The following is a 26683-nucleotide window of genomic DNA, read 5'->3' on the forward strand; positions in this document are numbered from 1 at the left end:
TGGGGGGGGGGGGGGGGGGGGGGTGCACACGACGACTATTTTCGTCGATGAAGAAAGCAAACATGTTGTATAGTGAGACCGTCCTCCTCGGAGATGCTTCATAACCTGCTCGAATAACGTTCCATTCTCCAATATTCAACCAAATAGAGGCCTGACCTGCTAACACTTATAACTCTTAAAGTTTATTTATAATTAAAATATTGCTTATAACTTAAAAATTTAATTACAAATAAATATTTGTCTTTTTAAGTTAAAGACTAACTAATATATAAAAAAATACTTTTTAAGTGAAATATCGTTTATAAGTAATTTCACCCAAAAAGATTATAATTTGAAAATTACATTGAAGGGCATATATGTAATTTTGTTCTTTAAAAACTTTTAGAACCGTTGAATAATAAACTTCCAAGCATGGATTGGACTGAATTAGAAACCATTACTAAAATACCCAAAAATAGACCCTTCATAAATGCCCAAATTCGGTACTCTAAAAAAAGAACTAATAATCGGTAACCCAAAACTCCCAAACAGGCCCTTAAGAGTTTAGTGAACCAACTCAAATTAGAAAGTGGAAGGGACTAAAGATAATCTTCTTTTCAAGGCCCTTCGTTTATTTTTTATTAATTTCTTCGTTGGTGCAAAATGGAGATGTTTGTAATTGATGAAATTTAGAGTCTGGCCCACTGCTTGTGCAACGCATGAATGCCATGATTTAGCCAGTGATTATCACAGTGTTGCTCTGGTCATTGGTTTTTTATTTTTATTTTTGGATGTGTAGAGAGTGGTTAAGACTTTTGATGGTTCATTGATCTGTAAAAATAAGATGCAGCAATCTGGTTATGAATTTTAATTATTTTTACTGCCATTGTTAAGAAGATCTTTATCAACTGTGAATAATGGAGATGATGCAGTACACGCATGACATACTATGATTGCAGAAAATTGTAGAAGAAGAAAAGGAGGGTGCAGATATGGGAAGGGATCAAAGGAAGAAGGGGATAAAGTGGGAAGAGAGAGAGAGAGAAGAAGAAGAAGAAGAAGAAGAAGAAAAATGAGAATGAGAAGAGAGGGAGTGTTCGTCAAAGTCCCGCAAGCGTACGGATTTGTTGTACAAATAATAATTGTGATGTGAAAGTTATCTTCCCATAGAGAATAAAGTCTAATCCTAGTATATTTGATATGTTTAAATTCGTATTTATAACCAAAAGTTGATTTGTGAATATCTAATTAACTTTTGGAACTAAAACTTGTAAAATCAATGAAAGTTTGGTTTAAAAATCAAATGAGTGAACGTATTAGATTTTCGACGCCACTGATCAATTCTTAGTTATAATTCTCCACTAGTAATAATTATCTCAATTCATGCACTTGCGACAATCGATAATTCCACTTTTATTTATAATTATTTCCCAAGATACAATAAATTTATGATTATCACGAGACGATCTTATTCCTAGTTCGAATTTATATGGCAACACGCATTGACATTTTGGATTATCACACATGATCGCATAGGTCACAAATATTATTCCTAACATTTATTGTCTGTATGTTTTAAAAACAGTATTCTACCTATCGTGAGTTTTTCAATACTACGAACAAGCAACTTATTGTCCTAAAGGTACGCAAATATTAAAACAATATAAATATGCATGTTAATGGATTCATAACGCAAGAATTAAGATAAAAGCACATGGTCTTAAATTAAAAACTAAAAATCAACCAGTTTTGTCATCCATCCAATACAAAGGAATTTAGCCTAACATATTAATGTAAGAATTACAAAGAAAATAAAAGAAAGTCATCACCCGAATCATTGAAATATGAAGAGAATCGGAAATTCTTCAATTCATGCGTTCAAATCCGGATCTAAGCGATGAATTTTTCGTTCTTCAATATATATTCTCTCTATTTCTCCCAAAATTCGGCTTCCAATATGATAAAAACCAAGTGTGGACGTGTTCTGCTATTTATATGGTACCGAGACTCCTTACCAAAATAAAATGAGGAAATCTAAATTTTTCCACGTTTAACACTAAGGCGCGCATAGTGTAATCTAGGGTGCGCGTCTGGGAGCCTTTGGGGTGCCTCAGTCACTCAATATTGGTTGGGGACGCACGCCTTGCCTAAGTTCAACAGTTACACAGCTTTTAGTATTTTTGTCATAACTTTCACTCCCAATGTCCTGTTGAGGTGATTCAAAATGAGTTGGAAAGCTTATTCAGAGGCTACAATTCTTCTAGATGTATGAATTTTCCAATTCGAACGTTTTCTATGCCAAAATTGGATCTTAATATGAAACTGAAAATCCAAAGCATAACTTTTTCAGTTGAAAGTTGATATATGATTATATTTTTACTATAATTCATCCTTTTGACTTCTTTCCTCATCCAATTGACCCTGAGCACTCTCAAATCTTCATCGTGAGGTGCAAAATAACTTTTGAGTATTTGCATTTTAGTTCCCAAACTTTGAATTTGCTTCATTTTAGTCATTTTCCGTTCTTTCTTCCAATTCTTCTTCGAAACATGAATTTTCTTAATAAAAGCAATAAATAACAAATTAAATACTAATTCGTTCAAAGAATAACAAAATATCATTATTTAGGATCTCAAATAAATGTAAAAACTATACTTATAAGGGAGAAAGAAAGAGAAATGGAAGAGGGAGGAAATTAGAGTAATTTATTTATTTATCAAATAGTTAAAGATTATTTTCCAATGGAAAATATACTTTTTCTTATAGTTGAAATTCTAGTATTCAAGGACAACTTCCAAACTAACAAAAGGAAATAAAATCAAATATTAGAAAATCTCTCAAAATAAATTGTAAATTGTCTTCCTAAAATAACCGTTCAATCTTGGTAAATCTTCAAGAGAGTACTAAAATGATCTCCATTGGTATATCTTGCATCTCTGCCTCTCTCTTTGTGTTATCTTGAGCAATTTGATTCTTAAGAACCCCAGGAATCTATCAGTGGTTGCCCAAATTCTTACTTAGACAGTTTAGCATAAAGTTTACGTTCCTTCATAATAGTAAACACTACCCTTAAGTGAAGTAATTGAAAATGAGGGCATCAAAGGGCTTTGTATGGCATTTTGGAGGCTAATAAAGAGATTTAATATCAAAATTGTTAAGTCTCGTCTAGCCTTACTTAAAGCAAGGGCTGTTTAAATGGCTGTTTTAATAAAAAGCTATGATACATCTGCACAGATACGTGTGTCCGAGATGACACTTGTTGAATACATCGACACACAATTTTTCAAAAGAAGTACTGACACGATTAAGCTCCCGTTTGATCCCCATTAAATTTAATTACATTACATTCCATTTTTCTCTTTCCTATTTTCAACCACACAATCTTTCATAAAATAATATTACACGTAAATCGAAAACTTTTCCTTCTTTTTCAACCACTCATTTTTCTCAAAAATACTATTCCCCTCATTTTTATTTTCAGGCAATGGGGGTCAAACGGGGGCTAAATTTTTTAAAATTCTTCATTTATATAGTATAAAATTAATTTTATACTTGTTATTAATTTTTTTTTTGTTGAATTCTTTTAAAGTGAGAACATATTTGTTATTTACTAATAACTTTGAGTTAAAAATATATAATATTTTGAATAAAAAAGGAAAAATGATCATAGTAGAGTGTTCGAGAAGTATCGATATTCAACACATATCTGACATGTGTCGAACATGCTACTCTAATTGAAGTATCCATGTAACAAAGCTAATAAGTGAAGTGAAGGTGCGAAGCACTATATGTATCTTGTGGCCTGTGGGAATAGTGATCGATGTTGTGTTCAAAACCTAGAATGTGCTGTGTGGTTTAGTTACTGCAGGTAATCCTAATAAGCAACTTTTCTTGCCTGCAGTCGGTTGGGCACTAGATAGAAATTCTTTAAAACTTGTATGTTCTTTTAGAAACGTTGATGAATTACAAAAAATACTAGTGTTGAGATGGGAGATTCCTATACAGGTAAATTATGAAATAGATGAATTGTCTTACAAAAATGGATCACAGTTAAAAATTGAGGATTCAATATCAAAGAGTGGCTCAACAGTCAGCAGCACTACATTCTTTGGTATTTGTCATTGTATTTTGAAGTCCTTGTTGATCCTTCCCTGTCCAACAGTTGGGAAGCAAATACTTACGGATATCGTAGTGATGATGGGCTGCTTTATCGTGGGCGTGGAAAGGGAGAATCGTTTGATCCAATGTACACAACTAGTGATACAAAGTACACAACTGGTGATACAGTTGGCGGTGGTATCAACTACGCTACACAAGAATTCTTTTTCACGTAAGATGGTCATTCTCTTTGGGCTCGCCTTTAGAGTGGAAATTCTGTTATGTATAGTTTAACTGTGGGCCTTGAGGATTCAGATAAAGGTTAATTTCTGCATCTGTTTAATCCAGTTATTTTTACTTCTGAAAATTCTCATGATTTCTCCCTTGTGAATATCAGGAAAAATGGGGTTTTAGTTGGAACAGTTTTCAAGGATGTCAAAAGTCCTGTAATTCCTACCGTCGCTGTTCATAGCCAAGGCGAGGAGTATGTATCATTTCAGATTTTCTGTTTTGCCCCTCTATTTGTGATATTTTTTCTTCTACGGCTACTTTTTTTCTTTTTTTTCCTTAATGCAATGGTTGGACTGTTAATGCTATTGTTGTTTCATATTTAATATGCCATGGCCCCCATTTTCTGAAATTCATTATTTGTCAAACTCATTTTTAACACCACATTTCATCAACTATCAAAATGTATATAAAAAACTAATTTTTATATAAACCAAACAGGGGCTGTATATATTCTGGATGATTAGCCACATGAATTCAAAGAATCGTGTAATACATCAAAATTTAGGTTAATGCCTTCACTTAAAACAAGCCATGAGAGCATTGACTTGGCATCTCACTGTATTCAAAAGCAAACAGTGGCATCTACTAATTAGAATCATAATCTGCACCAGAAATGTGATTTGAAGATTGTAAGTCGAATAGAAGAGTTACCCTCATTTACAAATTTGTGAAGAGAACTTCCCATGAGCCTATGGTATACTGAAGAGAAAACAGCTATAGCTACTAAAGCAATCTTCATTACACCACATAATAATCTGAAGCAGATTAAAAATTAATTTACATTTTTTTGTCTGATATGATAAACAAGTAAATAACCAAGCCTTACTCTAGATAAATTTGGGATCGCGTCTCAGCTTGGGTCTGTCACAACATGATCTTGAATATCTAATGGGATCTGATCTATCTCAACTACTTGTCATGTTAATTTTTGTGTATTTCTAGTACAATCATACATTCAACTTAACATTCCCGTTTTGACAACGGTCATCTTATTGGCATTTTGTATTTTTGAGAGCCAAACCTTCTGACACATATCCGGTTTTGTAGAACTTGCATTTTAACCTTATTGAGATGTCATATTCCTGTAACACTGGTCCTAACGAACCTGCACTTTACCTTCGTGATTTCCTATTCCTGTACCACTGCTCCATTTTATTCAAGCTTTCAGTTAGCCTGCTCTAATCATATGCATTTCATCCTCTCAAGTCTTTCTCCTTTGTCAATAGTTGAACTCAAATATCTAAATTAATTATTTTTCGAGATGATCCTTTGTAAATTGTGGTGACTCCACCATTTTCCATATTCCTATTATTACCCAAATGATGTTCTTGCACTTCATTTTAGTTCTATTTAATGTAAAACCTTAGATTTCAAAAACTCTTCCAAAGTTCTAACATTTGGTTTAACGCCTCTAGTCCATCTACTAAAAAGAATCTCACCTTGGATATGTCTTCTTAACCCATAATGACTGAAGTGAAAAAATTGACTTAACTGAACGTTGACGCAACTATTCTCTACTATTATCCCCACATAGTTGTAATTACTCCATCATAAGTATCTTTTAATAATAGGGCAATCTTGGTTTCTAGCCAAAATAGACATGGATCATCTAAGACACATTAGCATGGCGTACTCCTGTTCGAGCCGGGTTGGATGTTGGACGTGAACTATGACCAAATTTGGGGGACTCTGCAAAAGTAGCTATTTTTAGGTTAAAAAGCAAACCCTTTATGTAAAAATTTTCAGATTTTTTTATGGCAAAGATTACGTAGTACAAATAGTTGGTGCACAAATCTCGATGCCAAACTACTAGCTTCCAAGAGAAGCTTTGTAAATGAAGCATGTAGAGTTGATACACTTTATTAAGGAAGAGGGTGAGGAAGGGACCATTTGCATGACTCATGTTCCCACACAAACAAAGGTTGCGGATGTATTCAACAAAGGATCACCTTGACAGAAATTCGATGATTTCATTTTCAAGTTGGATATGCTAAACATCTATGATCCAACTTGAGGGGGAGTGTCGAAATCCCTAATTGATTGAGGGACGATTGCCTTTTATTCCAGTTACCATAGATAGGATATTGTGATTGATTAGATTTTTTCCTTTTCCATGTATTCTACTTATACTATAAATAGACCCACTCACTGTAACATTATTGGTGTGGAAAATATAGAAATTCTCTCTAGTTTGATCTTCAGATGTCCCTAGCATAAAGCTGAAAAAATGATTTTTGAAGCATTCCTGCATCCCAGTTTATGAGATCTTTCTGTAAACATTGTTAAATTTTCCTTAATCCGCAACAACTAGAAAAAATAGTTCTGGGCTAGAGGCTCTACTTTGTGATTTCCGAATGCTATATTTCATGCACTAACAAGTGCACGCTGCATGAACATGCTACTTCTCCATTCCCTTTGCTGTGCGAATACTTTCTCAAAATTTAAAATATTAAGATGTATCTAACTTCTTAAAATTATGCTTTGATATGTGGGGCAGGGTCACAGTCAATTTTGGTAAGGAGCCATTTGTATTTGATATTAAGGTAAGATTTGCCTTCTCCTTCTCCAATCCCTCTCTCCATTGAACAACAAGTTTGTTGCAACTTTTCGTTAATTCCTGCCTTAATTACACTCATTCTAGACTTGCTTATTTTGAACCACAGTTCCTTGGAATTGGGAATATTGAGCAAATAATTAGTGAAGATTAGCATATTTAAAAAATCAGGTTTAAGATTTTCACTTGATTGGCATTGGGCCCAATTTTATTTATTTATTTATTTAATTTGGATTGTAAATGTGGGTTGTATTCTTTAAAATGCACCTTCATATTTTTCACTTGACTTTTACTTAATATGAATGGTAGATACCACTCAGAGGGCATACTTTGATTTGATATAAATATTTTGTCATATCGACTGGATACACCATAATAACTAACAACACCTTATTCTTTATTTCTGTTTTAGGAATTTTGGTTTGTAAATCTATTTTGTTGCTCTTTTGCATGCATCAACTTGCCTTTCAGTATTTTCCGTTAACCAAAATTGGAATTTTAAGGAACTTGAGAACAAACTGGTAAAATTACAATATTCAAACTATTATATCTCATTGTATCTTATATATATCAATCAGGCATATGAGGCAGAGCAAAGAGCAATTCAGCAAGAGAAAATTGACTGTATTTCAATACCACTGGACGCTAGTCATGGGTAAGTTCAATTTGCTATTTTCAAGTTCCACAACAAGAATGTTCTGATATTTGGGGGATTTAAGGTGCCCGAAATATTATAAGTCGAGGATTCTGTTTTATGTACAAGTACTTGACTTTATATTGAAGCAGTCCTTGTGGTCCACCACTGTGATTCCTCTTATTAGTAAAATTCTTCACTTGTCAAAACAGCAGCCTAACTACTAATGGCTCTCCTCCTCCTAATTTTGTTGTTAAAATTTGCTAATTTTCATATCTACCTATTATTTCTTTGGCAATGAGGCAACAGGAAAAATAGTTTAGATTTACTGATTTTTTATTGCTCTGGATAATGTAAGAAATAGTAATTATTTCTGAACATCACAAAAAAAAAAAAAAAAAAAAAAATTGTTTAGTGCTTCATTTATTTTCTTGTATCTAATTCATCTTTGCAATTCTTGATTGTTTTGAGAATCTCAATAATTCGTGACTGCCTGATTCAAATGCGATCATGTTTTTAATTTTAAGAAAGGGGTTCATGATTATGTACTCACCTTACCTTGGACTTCTGAACAATAAAATATATGGGCTTTATAATTTTTGGTGGATCTAATCATAATGTGAATCATTGACTTATTTTTAATGAGAAATGAACATTTATGCTATTTGCACAAATTGTGTCATTGGGAGAAATGTTCAAAACCCACAATTAATATGCCAGATCCAGAAAATTTGTTCAAGGTTTTAATTTCTTCTGATCTTCAATGAAAACTGTAGCTGAGTTGATTTTGTATAAAATAAGCTACTGAAATTTCTCTGTTGGAAACATGTAGATAACAGCTTTTCTTAGCTGATGCAGAATAGATATTCATATTGAAGAAATGAGTTTCTAAATTTATGAGTCTTTCATCATGCATGCACTTCAGCTCTGATGATCACCGTAGTGTTATTTTTTAAAATATTTGCTCAAACATTTTGTAATGAGAATTTACGATTTATAACTGGAGTAATTGGACATCTATTTGACTACCGAAATATAGAACTACAACTGATGTTTTCTTTGATAATCACCATTGGTTTTGACTTCCCAGATTAGTTCGTTCCTATTTAGAGCATTACGGGTATGAAGGAACACTTGAATTTTTTGATATGGCTAGTAAAAGTACCACTCCTCCAATTTCGTTGGTTCCAGAAAATGGGTTCGATGAGGAAGACAACATGTATGCAATGAATCAAAGGAGGACTCTTCGTGAGGTATGAATTGAAGCATATTATTTTCTTCATAATTACCAGTGGTTTTCTAGAGTTATTATTCTGGGTTTTCACATCCTGCCAGCAGGGACAACCTATTTCAATTATATTTGAAATTTCTAACCAGTCATTCCTTTTTCTGAGTTCCATGATCATGATGGCAATAGTTGAACTGTGTTATAAAATATATTCACTAAGAGAGTGATGATTAGGTTACCAATTTATCACTTTCATAGGTTGACAAAACTGGGTTGGTGTAGGGAAGTACTCCATGATTAGGAAACGTCACATTATAATGGGACATAGATTGTAACATCAGCTCTTCCCTTGTACCTAGGCATGATCATATAGAAACTTCGTGTATAAATTGTCATAGACTTGCTAGGATTCTACCATGAAATCAAAGAACGGATTGTGCTTTTTCATCAGGAATGAAGGTTAATATTAACCTCTTCAGGCAAATCTTTTCCATGTTTTAGACTGGAGAAAATGTTCCAAATTACTTCCAGGTTTTCTGAATGTGCTGCAGCAGCAAGATTTTGTGGTGTGCTGCAGTGCAATAAGTTGGTCAATTTGGTGAGAGAGAAAGGCCCGAATTATCTATAATCACCTTCTATTTAGGATTTTTCCGCATAATCGACTTGTATATGTTCACTTTTTAGGGTATAAATTATAATGTCACGATCATTTGGTGATTCAACTGATTGAAGTAGCCATCTATCAGCAAGCACATACATTTTTGGGATGGGTATTATCTCATCTATTTCCAAATTCAGGTGTCAATTCTTTGCTACAATTTTTTGAGTAATGGCGCACATTTTCTGTTGCAGCAAACTCCACCCCCCATAAATATGTTTTGACCTTCAATTTATCAATGCAATTACTTGATGGGTGATGTGATTGCATTTTAGTCCTCTTAATCTTTTACTTGTGTAAATTTTCAGTTTCCATATTTATTTACTCACACATTAGGGCTCCTGACTCAACAAAATCTGCTATATCTATTCCAGCATATTGGTCCTTGCTTGCATGATAAGCAATTTTTGATAACTAGTAATATCTACATAAAATATTAAATAACTATTTTCTTTTCTTTGGTCGTGCAGCTAATAAGGCGTGGCGGAATTGATGAAACATTTGCTAAACTCCATGAATGGTATCCTCAAATTGTTCAGGTGGATGACAACATGCTCTCTCTCTCTCTCTCTCTCTCTCTCTCTCTCTCTCTCTCTCTCACTCTCACTTGACCTGTTAATTTAGAATCACCTTTGACCGTTTTCATGTAATCAGCTCTTAAATGTACATTTATAGAAGGCACTCTCAAATGACCTATATTCTTTGAGGAACTGAAGTGTGTAAGGTTGATTTACTTATCAAAATGTGTACTTCCTCTTAACTTATTATTTCTGTGTTCCATGTGACATCTCAAAGATTCTGCTGAAAATCATTTGTCTGGATGCATCCATCAGCTTTTAATGGTCACAAATAATGGATTTACCCATAAATATGACCTTTTACTAAACTTCGATTGCATCCATCAGCTTTTAATGGTCACAAATAATGGATTTACCCATAAATATGACCTTTTACTAAACTTCGATTGATATTCGTGATGGTGGCTATGGATGAACTCCATGCCCTCTCACATCTTGAACATTTTTAAATATATCCATGATTATATTGTTATCATTGACATGATAATTCGTTGGCTATATGCAGGATGACACATCTTCTATCTGCTTTTTGCTCCATACTCAAAAATTTATTGAGCTTGTCCGGGTAAGTGTCTTTTTCCTTTTGTAGGTAAATGAATCATGAATATGCCGTTAGTGTCTATTCTCTATTTCTCATGTTAGAAAATATAAATATGAACAAATTGAGGAAGGTGGACAATAGACAATGTTAAGTTGTGTGTTGCTGAAGGAGCCAGTATGTGGATCAACCTCTACGGTGAGATTTGCCGTGGGGTTAGGCCTAGACCCTGACCAAAGTTTCGTTAAGGCTAGTATAGGAATTTATGTCTTTGTAAAGTACGATTTAGGAATTTGCATGCTTATAAATTTCGATTTTGCCCTAATTTTTCTTACAAGTAGAGAGCCATCATTAAAGTTTTGTATTACCATCATAAAAAAAATAGAAAGGGATTTGAGAAGATGGGTGTGCGATTTTCTCTTGTAAATTTCTTTTTGTCATTGTGAATTACTGCAGTAACGAAAGATGACAATCTTATATTGAAGCGAACCTCTTTAAAGCTTGTGTGTTCTTGAGTATCTTTCTTTCTTTGTGCGCATTTATTGTTCTCAGTGGGATAGAATTAGGGTTTCTAATTCTCAAGGCATAAGAGGCCATATGTAGTATGGTTTGCACATGAAATCAACTTTATGATGATTAAAGCGAAAGTACTTTGGTATCACGAAGCTTAATTACTTCAAGGTAAAATGATAACTTGTCAGTCATTTTGAGTGTGGGGTCTGCTTTTTGTAAAGAAAAATTCTACTTGTACATAATTATTGCACATAATGATGTCCATAATGTGATGTGGCAATCATCCAATTATTGATGTACAAGTGTGAGATTTGAATTAAAGGTTGGATCCAATGTCACATGTAATTATGGACATCATTATGTAGACAATTATGTACATGTAGCACTTCTCTTGTGTAAAATAGGTTAGAACCTGACCAATTTCATGTGATTCATATTTTTGAGCCTATAAACCAATAGTTAGTAAAACATTTTCCATTAACTATTTAAGATGCATTTTCTAAATCAGAATTGTTTGGAAAAACCTGCAATAAAACTTGAATAAAATCAAGGAAAAGATGTCATTTAATAAGTTAGTCCAAGTAGGTTGGAGTAGGTCAATACAGAGTGACAGCTCTCTAAGAGATTTGAGATGTATGTCTTTTCTTGCCTTGTGCAAGTATAGTATCCAGTATGCCTTGTGTTTCATTATTCATGCCAACTCAAATCTTTTTTGTCAGAAATTTTGAATTGGTCATGTATTCTCCAATTATACATGCAAATACGGCATACAATTCCAATATTTTTGGTTTATTTTTTATTTTGGCTCTTTTTTCCCCGTAAAAACGGACATTTTCTTCAGCAACTTTGACCCCCATCTTACTGCAGGTTGGGAAGCTAGAGGAAGCTGTGTTGTACGGTAGATCTGAGTTTGAAAAGTTCAAGAGGAGGTCAGAGTTTGATGATCTAGTGAAGGTATAATACAGATCTGTTGTTGACTCTAATTCACGCATCATATGATATATTCTGCAAAGAGTTTGGTGCTGTGTTATGAACATTCGATCTTCAGAAAAGACATGAACTAATTCCATCTTTACTTGCTGTACATGACTGGATCCACAAGTGTGCTTAATTAAACCGCATATAGGGTACAAGGCAAAATATGATTTTGCTAGAGAATGGGTTCCTTTTTACTATGTTTTCCTGGTACTTGATGGAGCCCTCTCACTGATATATGCCTATGTTTTGTTTGGCTATGCTTACAAATCAGTACAAATTTGTTTTATTTACAAGCGTGTTTTGATGGGTTACTTTTTTCGTTCTATTACATAAACAGGGTTCTTTATTTTGAAAGTAAATCTTATCTTGCTATCAAAATAAATAACTTTTTTCCTTTTTTGTCGGTAAAGAAACTATTCATCTAAACCCTGCTTATCTACTCAAAAATACTAATACTTAGCCGAACATGCTCCTAGTTGAATCGTTGCAGTTGAACTTCAAGCACCTTTAACTCTTTGTATACTATTATGGTTCAGTTTTTTTCAATTCTAATATCTTTCTTCTTCTACCGCTAGGATTGTGCTGCTTTGCTGGCATACGAACAGCCCGACAAGTCTTCCGTTGGATACGTTCTTCGTGAGTCTCAAAGGGAGCTTGTGGCTGATGCTGTTAATGCGACTATTTTGGCAACAAATCCCAATGTGAAAGATGCAAAATGTTGCTTGCAATCACGTCTCGAGAGGTTACTAAGACAGCTTACTGCTTGCTTTTTGGAAAAAAGGTCCTTGAATGGAGGTGATGGTGAAGCTTTCCATTTGCGCAGAATTCTCAAGAGTGGTCAGAAAGGTTAAATCTAGCTGATAGGAATTTCTCGGGCCGTACTCCTTTCCGTGAATATATTCGCTCGATATCGTTCAAAAAAATCTTCTTCCAGTGATAAGATTTCTTTCGACAAGTACAAGTTGAGGCTTCGAATGGCCGCCATATTTGCTTTATCTGCTTATTTTTCCCATAAAATTGGGGGCAATGAAGTTCTTGAGATAGATATAGAAATTGATGTTTAGACCTTTTAGAATCATAACATTGTGAGTGTACAGATAAACTTGTGCTTATTTATGTTCATTCCTTTAATGTACAATTTGAATGTGAAATACTTTGATGTTGCTATGAGTAAATGAACATGGATAAATTTTATTAGGGCTTCCCTTTTGTTAATATTTCAAGATGGTCATTTACCTATATGGGGTAAAAAAATTAATTTAGACAAAATGAGAATTCATCTTTTTTCAACTAATCATTGACTTCCACTTTCCTAAAAACAAAAAATAAAAAAGGACGATCATACCGTAGAAAATTTGGTGTAAGTAGATTAAAAGCCTCTATTTGGTTTAGATAAAAATTAGAATTTGACAAAAATAAAAATTGTTGTGATGTGTAGTTGAAAAGTTGTGAATTTTATGAACGGTGTGATTATAATTAATTGGTAATTTTGATTCATTTTTCCAGTTGGATCAAATAGGACATCTCCAACTCGAAGGCCAACGTTGGCCCAATTACAGAACTAAGCGTAGGAAAATAAAACAAAGATGAAATCACGTTTCGAGTGCATAAAGCAAAATTTCGTAACAAAATTGATTAATTTAGACGGTTGTGACTAAAAGAAAAATTGGGCCAATCAATCATGTTTTATTCATGAAATGCAAATCTGATAAATTCAATCTATTAGAAAAGTTAAAAAATGGAACATCAATAATCGTAACTTCCGGACCACAAGGTCTATGCTGACAATTACATGCGATTTCCGACTACTCAGTTAGTTAAATACTCAAAGATGAGTAATGCTATTTAGTACTACTAAAATTACAACCTCAATTTTAATGTAGCGTTAAATGATAAGTGGAATTAAATAAATCATTTGATTTTACATTTCATTCAAACTCTATCATCTAGCACCACCTAACTTGGAATGATAACTCCAATGAGACTACATAACATTATTCTTCAAAGATCGATAGTCGCTATTTAAACAAATGATTGTGGAAATAATGGGGTTCAAACAGTGTCTTAATTATATATTTTATAAGATCCACAATTATTCAATCACACAATCCATTAAGTTTTATCAAAATCTACTAAAAACATAATTTTTTTTTTTCTAAATCAAATTATTACTTCATCAATTTCGATCCAAAAAAAAGTTGTATTTTGAACAGTAAAAAATAGTTGACAATAATATAAGAGATTATACGACAGACTTGACCCAATGGCTTCAACTACTTTGTTGCTGTACTGAATCTGGTAAATAATTAGCATTTACGTATCACCACTTACCTCGCGGCAGTAGCGCGACGGCGCAACCGCGGCTGGATAAAATATGCTAGTTCCACCGACACGAATTAAAGGGCATCTTTATGTCACTGTAAAGTCATTAAAAAAGAGACCCCAATTTATCTGTCACAGAGTCATCAACTTTGATTTCCCACTACCCCACCTTCACAAATGCCTCAAACTTCCCGTGTTTCTTGCTATAACCCCCACCCCACCCACGGCACAGTGGTGTAGCAGTGGACTTCAAGCCCGTTAACTCCCTTTTCAACTCTAGAGTAATTGCCTTTTAGAGGAAAAAAGTTTAACAGGGAAGTAATCGGGAAGTAAATTTGAAATCTGGGCTCATACCCATCTGTTAATCTGACTTTAGAATACCAAGAAATCCAGTTTTTAGACATAGAGTAGTGCAGTGGAGGAAGAATATGCATGGCCCAAGTCGTTTGAGCAACGGGGTGAAGTCTTTGTCACCGCCTACATCTCCCCGCCACCGCCACGGCCGAAATAAGAGTACTTCCACCACTAATGTCGGCGGTGGCGGGAGGAGTTTCCTTAGTGACGGCGGCGGTGGAGGTGGTACTAAGTTACAAAATGTGGTGGAGAGATTTGGATATTTATTAATGTCAGTGACGTATAGGCGAAGAGGAATCCTTTTGTTTGCCCCTTTGCTGTATATATCAGGGATGCTGCTGTATATGGGTACATTGGGTATTGATGTTGTCAATTCTGGTGGTGATGGAAATGATGTCATCGGGCCTGGGTCGATATACCGGAGTCCCCAGGTATTCCAGAAGCTCTGGCCGTTCATGGAGGCTGAAAGCAATCGGAGCTCCAATAACATGGTAATTTTGTTGTTTCATGCAGTATTAAGTGTTTGTCTTTCTTAAATATGTTGAATATGATTGCAATTTGCTTGTTTTGGTAAGATTTTGGAATTGCATTGTTTTAAAATAGAAGTGCACGGAAAGGCTTTGATCTTTATGGATTCTGTGTTAAGTTGCGGTGTAAATATAGACGAGTGCTCATTTAAGACATGGACAGTTGTCATTTTAACGAATTGGAGATGTTGAGCTAAGGAACTGAAAAAATTTCTGCATTTATTACGTTTACCATGATATGAAGAATTTTTCTTGATGTGCACCTGCAATTTTCCTTAATTCTTATGAATTAGATGAAGATGATATCTGACATGTATAGCTTTCGGGCTTAAAACTTTATGCAGCTAATAAATGCGTGGAATCCAAAGTTGTCTCAAGGTTGGAAGCCTTGTGTCAAGCAGACTATTTCTCAAACAGGTTTGTTTTATCTTTGCACTTGGAATTAATCTATTAGTTGGCTTTTTCTGCAAGAATAAAAAAAGTAGATTTTTGGATGCAAAGACATTTGTAGAATTAAGCACAATGCTGTAGATGGACGCCTAGAAAATTCATAACTACAGTAAATGTTGGCTCCAATGTAAAAGATCTTCACTATATGTACACTTTTTTGTTCAACATACTTCCAAGTGTTTCTAAAAGTGTCAACAGGTTCTCTTTTAGATATCCTGCATTGTTGGCTTAATGAATTTGATTGTCCTTCTGAAAGTTAAGAGGATTTGAAAATTTTTATGCATCTGTGTTAGAGTATTTATAAGCAGCCAATTTTTGGTGTATTAACTACTCTACTAATGTAATGTTTACCAACTTTGTTCTTGAAGGCTTCTCAGAGTTGCCAAAAAGAAATGGGTTTCTAATAATTGAAGCAAATGGTGGGTTGAACCAACAAAGATTATCGGTATGTTTCTACTTATAACAGTTGGTCCAAAGGTTGTTAAAATGTGCTTCTTAATCATTTGTCCGCATCAATTTTTCATTTTACGCATTTTGCCAATGTATGCTATCAAAGTCAGTAATCTGTTAATCATTCTCAATGCTGGCACTAGCTACTCGTAAGTGCTCTAGAACTTCAATGTTGGTAGAGTGCATGTATATATCTTCTTGTACTTATATTTTCTTGAAATTGCATTAATAGAGTACTATAACTTGATATTCCCTTTTATTAAAACTGCTGATTGTCTCGAACCTCAATCGTTTTATGCGATGATGATAGAATTCCATCAAATATCATAGTGGAACTTCTGAGAATTTGAGCTTATCTTTATTGGCACTCTTCGACTTCTTATTATCTTGTAATTTAATCTTTTTGGATGAGATGTAATGTTTCTTTTCCCATAAAAGGGAGATGTACAACAAATTTGTGAAGCCAAATATATTCACAGGTCCTACTGACGTTGTTCAAACAAAAAATACATTAGATATTTGAGTTAAAGATGCCAGATTCATTGCAGTACATTATGTGTCCTTCGAAGTCAAAGGTGCTCATGGTTTTTCTCATTTTTGTTACAGATATGTGATGCAGTGGCAGTAGCAGGTTTGCTGAATGCTACACTTGTTATTCCCATATTTCATTTGAATAGTGTTTGGAGAGATTCCAGGTGCGATGAGATTGTAATTGGTGTCCTTGCATAAATTTGATCCCTTGGCATTTTTCTTCACTAGTTATTTCTCTGTCTTTCGTACTTCAAATACAAATGATGTTATTAGTCAAACGTGAAAAGGATAAGTATCTAAAAGTATAAGGATGGGAAATGGCAACATCCCATCTTCACGTAAAGGGTAAGCTCTGCTGACATTTAAAATGTCTGAAACAACCACTTAAGCTGAATCCTTGTACAGAAGAAGTAGCGGGCTTTCTTACACACTACACAGAATTCTGAAAACTCTCTCTAGTCCAACTTGCAAGAAGGAATTTAAGTTGTAATTCCTAGTAATCTGCATATCTTGAAGTTCTGAATTCTATGAATGGTGTCTAATATGGACTAATTATAGTAGAGACTAGATCCATTGATTAGGAAAAGTAATAAAACTAGTAAAATCAAATGAAGAGGTAGGGTTAAAACCAGAGGGAAGGAGGTAATCTAATAGAATGGAGTGGAATGTTCAATGATAAGATAGTCGTGAATTCTAAGAACTTCCTCGAGTATCTCACCCTTGCTTCATAAAGACTAATTCAAGTTAGGCTCATGATTCAAATTCTTTGCGAAGGTTAAAAGATATGCTTTAGCATTTAGTTCTAATGTATATCGTAGGAGACTCGAAAATTTAAGCCAAATTGACGTAGCCCAATGATTTGGATAAGATCTCTTTGGATTTCTGTATAGTTCTATCGCATTACGCTTTGAGGTTCATTATGCTTCTTTATCTCGTTCCATTGGATAAGCTTTTCCACGGTTGGGATTGTACAACCTTCTCAAACGATAGATTTGGAGTTCTGGTTATTTAATCAAACTGTAAAACCTCCAAGGGTCGGACAGACATAGTTGGAATAATGGAATGCAGATAATAAAACTGAGGCACCTTTGGTGTGTGCCCATGTACCAAAGTTGCTGTTGGTTGTTAAATTATTTGCATTAGAAAAATTTCAGTCCAACTTTTTCAAGCTATATACAAATTGAAAAATAAAACTGAAGATTGAAGATTGAGTCTTGTCATTATTGCATTGTTAAATTTCTTTCAAAATGTTTGACCAGTCCATACTTGGTGTAATTATGGATAAGAAATGACTTTTAATTAACACATTAATATTCCATGTTCACTGAACATAGTTCCTTTATTTTGATACAAATCCTGTTCCTTTTTTATAGTCGGGCGAACTTATCTTGTTTCTCCGTTAGTGAAACATTGTAGTATTTGAATTTATTACAAAAACATTTCATTCTCTTGAACTTGTTGCAGTAAATTTGCAGACATATTCGATGAGGAATTCTTCATATATGCACTCAGAAATCAAGTTGATGTGGTCAGAGAGCTTCCAGAACATATACTTCAGCAATTTGATAATAATATAAGCAACATAGTGAATTTGAGAGTAAAAGCATGGTCAAGCCCAACCTACTATATTCAAAAGGTTTTACCAAAGCTGAGGGAGTTGGGGTATTGATCTCTCTCACCTTTGCTGTTACTATAACATGTATTCTGCCTTTGTGGACAAATGAAATTCCCATCTAAATGTGATTTTATGGTGTGGCCTCAATCTCTGTCCTGGATAATATACCGGTACTGATACTTTTTGTTGTAACTGGAGATGCCCATGTAATTATTCATAAATTCCTGCAGTAGTCCATTCATAAATTTTGTAACTAGAGATGCCTGTGTACCAATATGATCACCAGAAACCTCCATCCTTTCTTTCATTTGTTATTATTTAATGAAGAAATCCATGCTTTAGCTGCATCGGAGATTATTAAATGTAAAGTCTAAGCAACTTCATTGAACAATCAAGGAAGTTATCATATAATATTGCTGCATTTATCATGTAAAATTCCGTGTTTTTATTGATAATACTCTCCAGTGTGGATGATAATAGACTTATATTTGCTTTTCATGGATGATAAGTGGATGTATATTTCTTGTCAAGGCAAAAATGAGAAGTTTGACAGTGTGTAAGGTAATTCAAAACTTGAGGAGACAATTGTAATTGTTTTTAATGAATGGTTGCAGGGCTGTTCGCATTGCACCTTTCTCTAACAGATTGGCCCATGCAGTTCCTTCAAATATTCAAGGGCTTCGATGCTTGTGCAATTTCGAAGCACTTAGGTTTTCAGAACCCATACGCATGCTTGCTGCAAAAATGGTTGATCGAATGGTTAAAGCCAGCTCGAAAAGTGGGGCAAGATACATTTCAGTTCATCTCCGATTTGAAGAGGTGTACTTTTAAACTCATTTGGATATGAAGAATTTTATTTTTTTTATTATTATTATTTTTTTATTCTAGAGTGTGGCTAAAATCCTTTTTTGTCTCTCATGAAAGGATATGGTGGCATTTTCGTGTTGCATATATGATGGCGGGGAGGAAGAGAAGCATGAGATGGATATCGTTCGAGAAAGAAGTTGGAGAGGAAAATTTCGGAGAAGAGGCAGGGTAATAAAACCAGGTGCTAATCGAGTGGATGGCAAGTGCCCTTTAACTCCACTAGAGGTACGATAAAAAGTGATAAACACCCTACATTCTCCTTCTATTTGAATGAAAAAAGTGCATTTTGCCTAAATAGCTCTACCTTATGAGTGACGAATTAACCCTCTATGCCTCGTGGAAAACTGAAACTGACTTTACTTGTGATATTAATCAGTGTCTACTGGATTGATGGTTTGTTGACTGTACAATGTAGGTGGGAATGATGCTTAGGGGCATGGGATTTGATAACAGCACCTCTCTTTTTGTTGCATCTGGAAAAATTTACAAAACGGAGAAGTATATGGCCCCCTTGAAAAAGATGTTTCCTCGTCTAGAAACAAAGGAAACTCTAGCCTCCCCTGAAGAACTTACTCCATTCATGGTATAATTTCAAACCTCTATTAGCATGTTTAGTATGAGGATTAAATAGTACAACATCTTATTTATATACATATAGAGAGAGAGAGAGAGAGAGAGAGAGAGAGAGAGAGAGAGTCCAGTACTCTGTGTACTAAACATGCACTATGTGATTAAGTGTCATCTTGTCATGCAGGGGCATTCGTCCAGGTTGGCAGCTTTGGATTATACTGTTTGTCTTCATAGTGAAGTTTTTGTTACGACTCAGGGTGGTAACTTTCCCCATTTCTTGGTTGGACACCGACGCTATTTTTATGAAGGACATGCCAAGACAATTAAACCCGATAAGAAGAAATTAGTTCAGTTATTCGATAATCCAAGTATCAGGTGATTAACATGTTTTAGCTGTTGATTTGTGCCTTCCTCCCTAAGCATGTTTGGTGCTGCTTAAATTATAATTTAAGTTGGTCAAATATACTTTTTATCTACATACTTAGTAGGATCCACAACTTACTACACTTAGCCTATGTAGGGCCCCCATTTTTTCTAGAACTCATTTTCAACCACACATTCTCCCATAAAAGAAGTTTAAACACACGCCCCTCAGGGCATATCCAAGTTGGCGGAACAATCACATTGGGGGCTCTGAAACCAAGCGTGGGGAGTTCGATTTCTGGTGGGAACCTTTGATCCAATAAAGGAGGAATTATTGGTGGATTAATCACCATGGAGGAGGCTCCCTTTGGGGAAGGAGTAAAAGTCATGTGGGAACCTGGAAACCAACAAGGGCACATCCTGCGATTTACCTTCTTGAGCAGCTGAGGGGCCGGAGGTTCAGGGACGAGAATATAGTCTGGCGCAAACTGGGACACCTCGTTAAAAAAAAAAAAAAAAAAAAACTCTTTTTATTTTCAACCACACATTCTCCAATAAAATAATATTATACATAAATCCAAAACTTTTTTTTTTTTTTTTAATCACATTTTTCAAAAAAATGCATTTTGCCCTAAAATTGGGGCTCAAATAGGCACTTATTATCCATACATTTCATAGGATCCACACTACCGTACAAGCACTATAAGGTATTTGGTATGGTGCAGTGTCACGTTAACATTATGTTTTATCTCACCTTATTCCCCCGGTGTCTTTCATTGTTTGATTGTAAACTTGGGTTCCAGGGTCATAACCTGTTTGCATTTTGAACTTCGACTAATGTTGATCGCAATGTACACTTAATACTAACAACTTTTTATAATTATTGACTATATATCTGCAGATGGCAAGACTTTAAACGCCAATTGCTTGATATGCTTCGTCATAGTGATGTGAAGGGGGTAGAGTTGAGAAAACCGAGCAGCTCGCTCTACATGTACCCAACGCCGGATTGCATGTGCAGAAAAGCAGATTTGTAAACCGAGTATAGAAACCTAACAAATTCTACTTAAGTACTATTATACGAATCTTCTCTACAGGTGCTTACTGGTTTGCGATATTTGTGTTCAATTAACCAATAATTATCGATTTTTTGCCATTCGTATCGAGGGGTCTGTTGTTTTCACTGCACTGTAACTGTAATACTCGAAAGTCATTTCATGTATATAGTCAAGAACTTTTCTCAAGAAAAAATTTGTAGTATCATAGTAAAAATCATTACTTGTTATGTTAGCTTGAATATCATTAGTAGCATTGAATGCAAGTTTATGAATAATGCTACGTAGCTTCACCGAAGTTATAACCCTCGTTTATTTGGCGTTAATGTTAAATTAAATGATATATTGAATGAATTGTTTCTATACTGGGACATAGACTGAAGTTATAATTCTAATGGGATTAAATAACGTTACTTCAAATTTTAGGATCAATGTTTATGATTGATTTTAGGCTTGATCACAAAAAAACCTCCCTACTTATTAGACATTTTTGCGAAAGATCCCTCTAACTATTGAAAATAGCAAAATAGATCCATATTTGAAACCTTTAGTGCAGAATACAATCTTTTAGGTGTGAAAAATTCCTCTATTGTCCAATTTTGTTTGTTTAACCGTTGAAAACATTAAGAATTGTCAAAATTAAAAAGGAATAATTGCAGTTGCAATTTCAGACTTTTTATTTTTGTGTACATTATATTCAAAATTTTCCACCACAATCTCAAATCTTTAAAACTTTATTTTCCGCCTCTCCCCTTTCCACTTTATCTGCTTCCTCACCCCTTAGCCACTTCATCATACTCAAAAATTAGCTGTTAAGATTGTAATTGAACTACAAAAAAATTTGAAGAATTGCAAATCCCATCACCACCAACCCTCCCAAATTAAACAGAATTGCAAAATCTACATACGCACAAATGCAGAGTCGCAGGACAAAGTTCAAGACAATGTGCAACATTTTTCAAAGCCCAGAAATTCAATTCTGATGCGTTCAAGGATATGATTGCTCCAGCAGTCGATCGATGCAGTGACAATTCAATTGATGTAATTGGGTGCTGACCCATCGTCGTTTCGACCTGAATTATAATTCCCTCAGTTGAATTTGTTGATTAGAACCTTCAATTGAATCAATTGGATGAATAATTGGAGCAATTGGATCCATACCCATCATCATTTGATCCTGCTGGAGATTCGACTGCATACAATTGTGTGGGACCCGCGAATCGAGGCCTTTAAAATTTGTCACTTAAAGCATAGACGCATTATTTATTTGAAAATTTTGATTGGATGATTTTGTATCCAAATTTAGAGACATGTAGATGAAAAGGATGGGATACCTACAATGTGCATTTGTCAAGGATTTTGGGGTTTCTCGTGGTCGACTTGCAATGTCTATCTTGTGTTGTAAGTAGGTGGTATTCCATTCATTATAACTAATATAATAGCTATTTCGCTAGACTTTCCCACCATGTCGATTGGCGTCTCGATCGCTGCTTGGCGTGAGAAATTACCTCTTCCGGGTCCTTCTAACCCATCTAGCTCAGTTTCATGTACAGATTTTGAGGAGCGAATCTTATTAGAGTCTAACGCTTACAGTTGTTCAGTCAGTCTATCTAATAAATTCGAAAATTTCTGTCTATTTTTTTTATTTTATTTTTGCAATCAGATGAAAATAATAAAGATTCAAATCTTAAAACTCGATGTGACATTGAAAAGAGAAGTAGTAGGTAATTATCAATTCCCTTTTTAAAACTTAAAACCTACAGAGAGACAACCTTTCAGGATATTTTGAAGATTGACAAAGTTCTCAACATTTTCATAATTTGTTATCTTATACAAAATTGATAAATTCTCTCAAAATTTTGTACTTTTCATCAATCCGGTAATATTATAATATTAATTTGGCATCAAAGCCTCTTTCAACCATTCCAACAAGAAACTCTGAGCGATAGTTCAGTTATCAGACCTTGAATTTACTTCCAAATAGTCACTAATTTGAATTCCCTCAGGACCGTTTGAGGTTAGTCCGAACAACAGTAAAAATCAAATAAAAATAAAAATAAAAAATTCCAACAAGGATTTGAGCTAATATAATTAAGTATTCTGCACGTAATGCACTATCAATCTCTATTTGCCTCCAATCTTCCCATAATGGGAACAGCAGGATTACACACGTTTCGCATCATTAACCGATATTAGATTAAAGATCACGTACAAGATTCAATTAAAATCAACTTACTCTCATCTTAGGTGAAGCAAAGAATTATTTCTAATATTCCATATTCAATAATTCAAACTTCTTCCTTTCAGTGAATTATTGCGCAACATTTATTATTTGACATTAAAAGTGCCTTACATTTTAGGGTTTTAACGTTGTCATTATTATCTGTCCCTATAATTAAGTGCCCTATATTTTAGGGTTTCATAGAAATCACACGTCTTTGGCATTATCCAAAATGTTGATTTTTATTTATCTCCTCATCGTCATTTATATAGAAAAAAATAATAATGAATATATATATAGTCGACACGTCTTCTCAAGTATAGAGAAAGTGTCAACAAGATCCCACGTCGAGTAGACATGAAACAAATAACTAGTTTATAAGAAGATAAAGTTAGTTATGACACACAAAATGAATACCCAATTGCAGTCGAATGAAAGTAGTGGAACCCAATTTGGATCACACTGGCAAAAAAATCTGTTGTTGGCCGTTGGGCTTTAATGAGGAACGACAAGTTAATTGATTATCATGTAGAGAAAACGAAATAAAATGGTGTTTTAATGAAGGGAGTATTTTGATAAGGAAAAAGATACATGTCGAGAGCCACATTGTCTAGGAAGGGAGTATTGTGAGAAGGAAAAAGATACATGTCCAGGCCACATTGGCCCTCGACGGATAGGGATGCCATTTGGCGCCTCCCTATAGGTGGGAGGTTTGTGGGGCGCCCTCGACGTCAAGCACCCCTCTTTTGAGAAAGTACAAATAAAATCTCTAGTTGACTAGACGTGAGTTAAATAATAATCAATTTATAATGAGATTGGACTACTCAACTTGTAGATTAATATTTTGAAATACTTAAGTTTGTCACCCTCAATCTATTGAGCTCTATTTTTTTTCCAAAAATATATTTTGGAATGGTGATTTGATGGAGAATGTATGGTTAAAAAATAAGGAAAAAATTGAATTTACGTATAATATTATTTTATTAAAAAATGAGTGAATGAAAATAATAGAAAAAAAATATATTTTACCAAAAAAGGGACCAAACAAGGATTAAATCGCGGTTCTCTTATTGACATGCTTGAACGGTAGAATGTCCAGTTTTTTTTGGAAATCAGCATTGTTAAATGCATAATTTTTTCGGATTTTTCAATGTATAACTAATTTCATCGTATTTAAATTGTCAAACTATAGAATATACGAATTTTGCATGCATATTCCACTTACAATAAATATATAATATTAGGTGATTCGGAAATTAAAAATAATTAATATATTTCAAATAATTACATTTTGAGCCGATTGTAGTTGTGGAGAATATTCAAGCTCCGACGTTGTGATTGGTAATCACGCACTCTAATCTCCCGAATACGGATTTTACGATAAAATTTAATATCAATTGATTTTCGGGCATTTGATTTCAGCAATGGAATTTAAATGGAAAGAAAATAAATTTTAGGCAATTCAATTATTTAGAACTTATTTACATGAAAATTGTTAATTAAATGTGTTTAATTGATTTAATTTTCAACCTAAAAAATATTATATTTGTCCATTTTATATTATTGGATAGATGAAAAGGTGTGGATAAATGAGAGAGTGAATCCCTTGAAAAATAAAATTTCAATCCCCCTTTGAAAAATAAAATTTCAATCTCCCTATAGAAAATATTTTCCTTGATTTTGAAAAAAATATATAATCACAGGACCAAAAGTCATAAAATATTTTTCACAGGAAAATATGTCAATCGAACAGCATAAAAGTAGAATTTGGATGGAAAAAAACACATTTTTCAAAAAAAAAAAAAAAATTCAACAATCAAACGCACCCTTATATTTTTAAAACTTAGACTTTATTTGTCTACCATTCTATCACATTATTTTTTCTACAGCACTCATTTTCAACTACACATTTTTTATTAAAATAATATTATATATAAATTAAAAAATTTTCCTTTTTTTTTTAACTACACATTTTACCATTAATAACTATTTCATAATATATTATTGACAAATAATGGGGCACAAAAACCCCTTAGTCAAACATGCTAGGTTGGAAACAAAAGAAAGTAGAATCTTGGTTGTACAAAATAGTACATATTTAACAAACCAATTCATTTGGTAGTTGCAGAATTATTTATTATTTGCTTGACAGATTCTTACAGCTGAATAATTATTTGGTCCATTTTGATTGGTTTATTTTCTCAATTAATTTATATTTTTTAAATTTCACTAATTATCAATTATCTATTATTTTTAGAATTGTATTTAGTAAAAAATATATAAATAAAAAATAAAAAAAATGTAATGTACATTTTAGTGGACATTACGTGCATTGTCAAACTCAAAATTATACTCAATCTTTTAATTGACAGCTTGAGCCAACTCAATAACTTGCTACATAATGTCAACTCTCGATCATGGGAGAACGTAGTTGAAAATACTTCAACACTTAAGTTATACCCGACTATTGTTTAATTATGAGAAATAAATTAACAGATTTTTTGTGATTGGTTAATTTTACACTCACCTACCTACCTACCTTTACATCTTGTACTAGCATTACATTTATATACTTAAATAGTGCGGTTGGAGAGAGTTACCTTGCCTTTGCTCACTGTCATGGAGATTATATCTCCACAATAACTATCAAAAGCGCACATTGATCTCACGTACAAGAATAATTAAATCCACATCGTAATTGATGATAGTAGGTGAGTATTTTGAGGTCTCACAAAGATCAAAAAACGACTTCGTTAACGTCATAACAATAGATGACATTCAGCTTAGCTCGTGTAATCATGCATATTCTTTTCGATTATCTTTACGTGGATCCTAAATCAATATAAATTATAGTAAAGTAAATCCTACCTGGGGTTTCTTATCCTTCAATCAAAGTTGTGGAGTCATACCTATTGCCATATCTCATTCATCGAGAAAATACTTTACACATTTATGAAGGTTGAGTCCCAATTTTGAGGGCCCCCACCGTTCCGCCCATAGAGTTTTGTGAGGGAGGTAAATCGCGGGATGTATCCTAGCAGGTCAGGGAACAAGAACTATCTGTACACTGCGCCTACAATGAGTCCAATTCTATGTCTCAAGAATCGAACTCCCACACTGCGGCTGCCAGCAAGACTTGAGATAACCTCACTCATATCTTTTGTATCACTGGGCTATGAAGTGGTTGTACCTTCCATTAGATTGAGTATGCTATTATTTTATTTAAATTACATCATGCTTCACGTGTATATATGGAGCTTGATTAACTCTATAGTGATATTTCGAATATTCTTTTATTTGATCAAAGTT

General features: G+C 33.9%; 2 protein-coding genes and 1 long non-coding RNA gene across 4 annotated transcripts in view; 2 read left to right on the forward strand and 1 right to left on the reverse strand.

The window, feature by feature from the left end:
• LOC111394323 (ran-binding protein M homolog) overlaps positions 1-13246 on the forward strand; it is a 15296-nt gene extending 2050 nt beyond the window's left edge. The window contains exons 2-10 of one of the 2 annotated variants that reach the window (XM_023020073.1): positions 4142-4309; positions 4475-4561; positions 6866-6911; positions 7501-7577; positions 8647-8809; positions 9913-9981; positions 10526-10585; positions 11939-12025; positions 12625-13246. In XM_023020073.1, coding sequence (XP_022875841.1) covers positions 4142-4309; positions 4475-4561; positions 6866-6911; positions 7501-7577; positions 8647-8809; positions 9913-9981; positions 10526-10585; positions 11939-12025; positions 12625-12900 — 1033 coding nt within the window. In that variant the 3' untranslated portion in view covers positions 12901-13246. The remainder of the gene's footprint in view (positions 1-4141; positions 4310-4474; positions 4562-6865; positions 6912-7500; positions 7578-8646; positions 8810-9912; positions 9982-10525; positions 10586-11938; positions 12026-12624) is intronic. The other variant, XM_023020075.1, reaches the window with a different exon arrangement.
• Positions 9998-10517, reverse strand: LOC111394324. The gene is made up of 2 exons (XR_002702569.1): positions 10390-10517; positions 9998-10317 (listed from the first exon to the last, which is right to left on the reverse strand). It is a non-coding gene; the product is annotated as an uncharacterized LOC111394324 (long non-coding RNA).
• Positions 13247-14337: 1091 nt separating the features above from the next.
• LOC111394325 (O-fucosyltransferase 9) lies at positions 14338-21388 on the forward strand. Its single transcript, XM_023020076.1, has 10 exons — positions 14338-15216; positions 15597-15669; positions 16071-16147; positions 16759-16847; positions 18148-18345; positions 18913-19117; positions 19223-19390; positions 19581-19748; positions 19920-20110; positions 21000-21388. The coding sequence occupies exons 1-10, from the start codon at positions 14800-14802 to the stop codon at positions 21133-21135; spliced, it is 1722 nt and encodes a 573-aa protein (XP_022875844.1). The 5' UTR covers positions 14338-14799; the 3' UTR covers positions 21136-21388.
• Positions 21389-26683: the final 5295 nt, after the last annotated feature.

The sequence above is a fragment of the Olea europaea genome, chromosome 5, assembly GCF_002742605.1.
Source record: "Olea europaea var. sylvestris chromosome 5, O_europaea_v1, whole genome shotgun sequence".
NCBI lineage: Eukaryota > Viridiplantae > Streptophyta > Magnoliopsida > Lamiales > Oleaceae > Olea > Olea europaea.

What these genes read in the sequence shown, in the direction of transcription:
- LOC111394325 (XM_023020076.1), top strand. Translation starts at nt 14,800, where the DNA reads ATGCATGGCCCAAGTCGTTTGAGCAACGGGGTGAAGTCTTTGTCACCG. An exon ending in ATCGGAGCTCCAATAACATG is followed by an intron (nt 15,217 to 15,596) that starts GTAATTTTGTTG and finishes AACTTTATGCAG; the next exon opens with CTAATAAATGCGTGGAATCC. An exon ending in GCCCTTTAACTCCACTAGAG is followed by an intron (nt 19,391 to 19,580) that starts GTACGATAAAAA and finishes TGTACAATGTAG; the next exon opens with GTGGGAATGATGCTTAGGGG.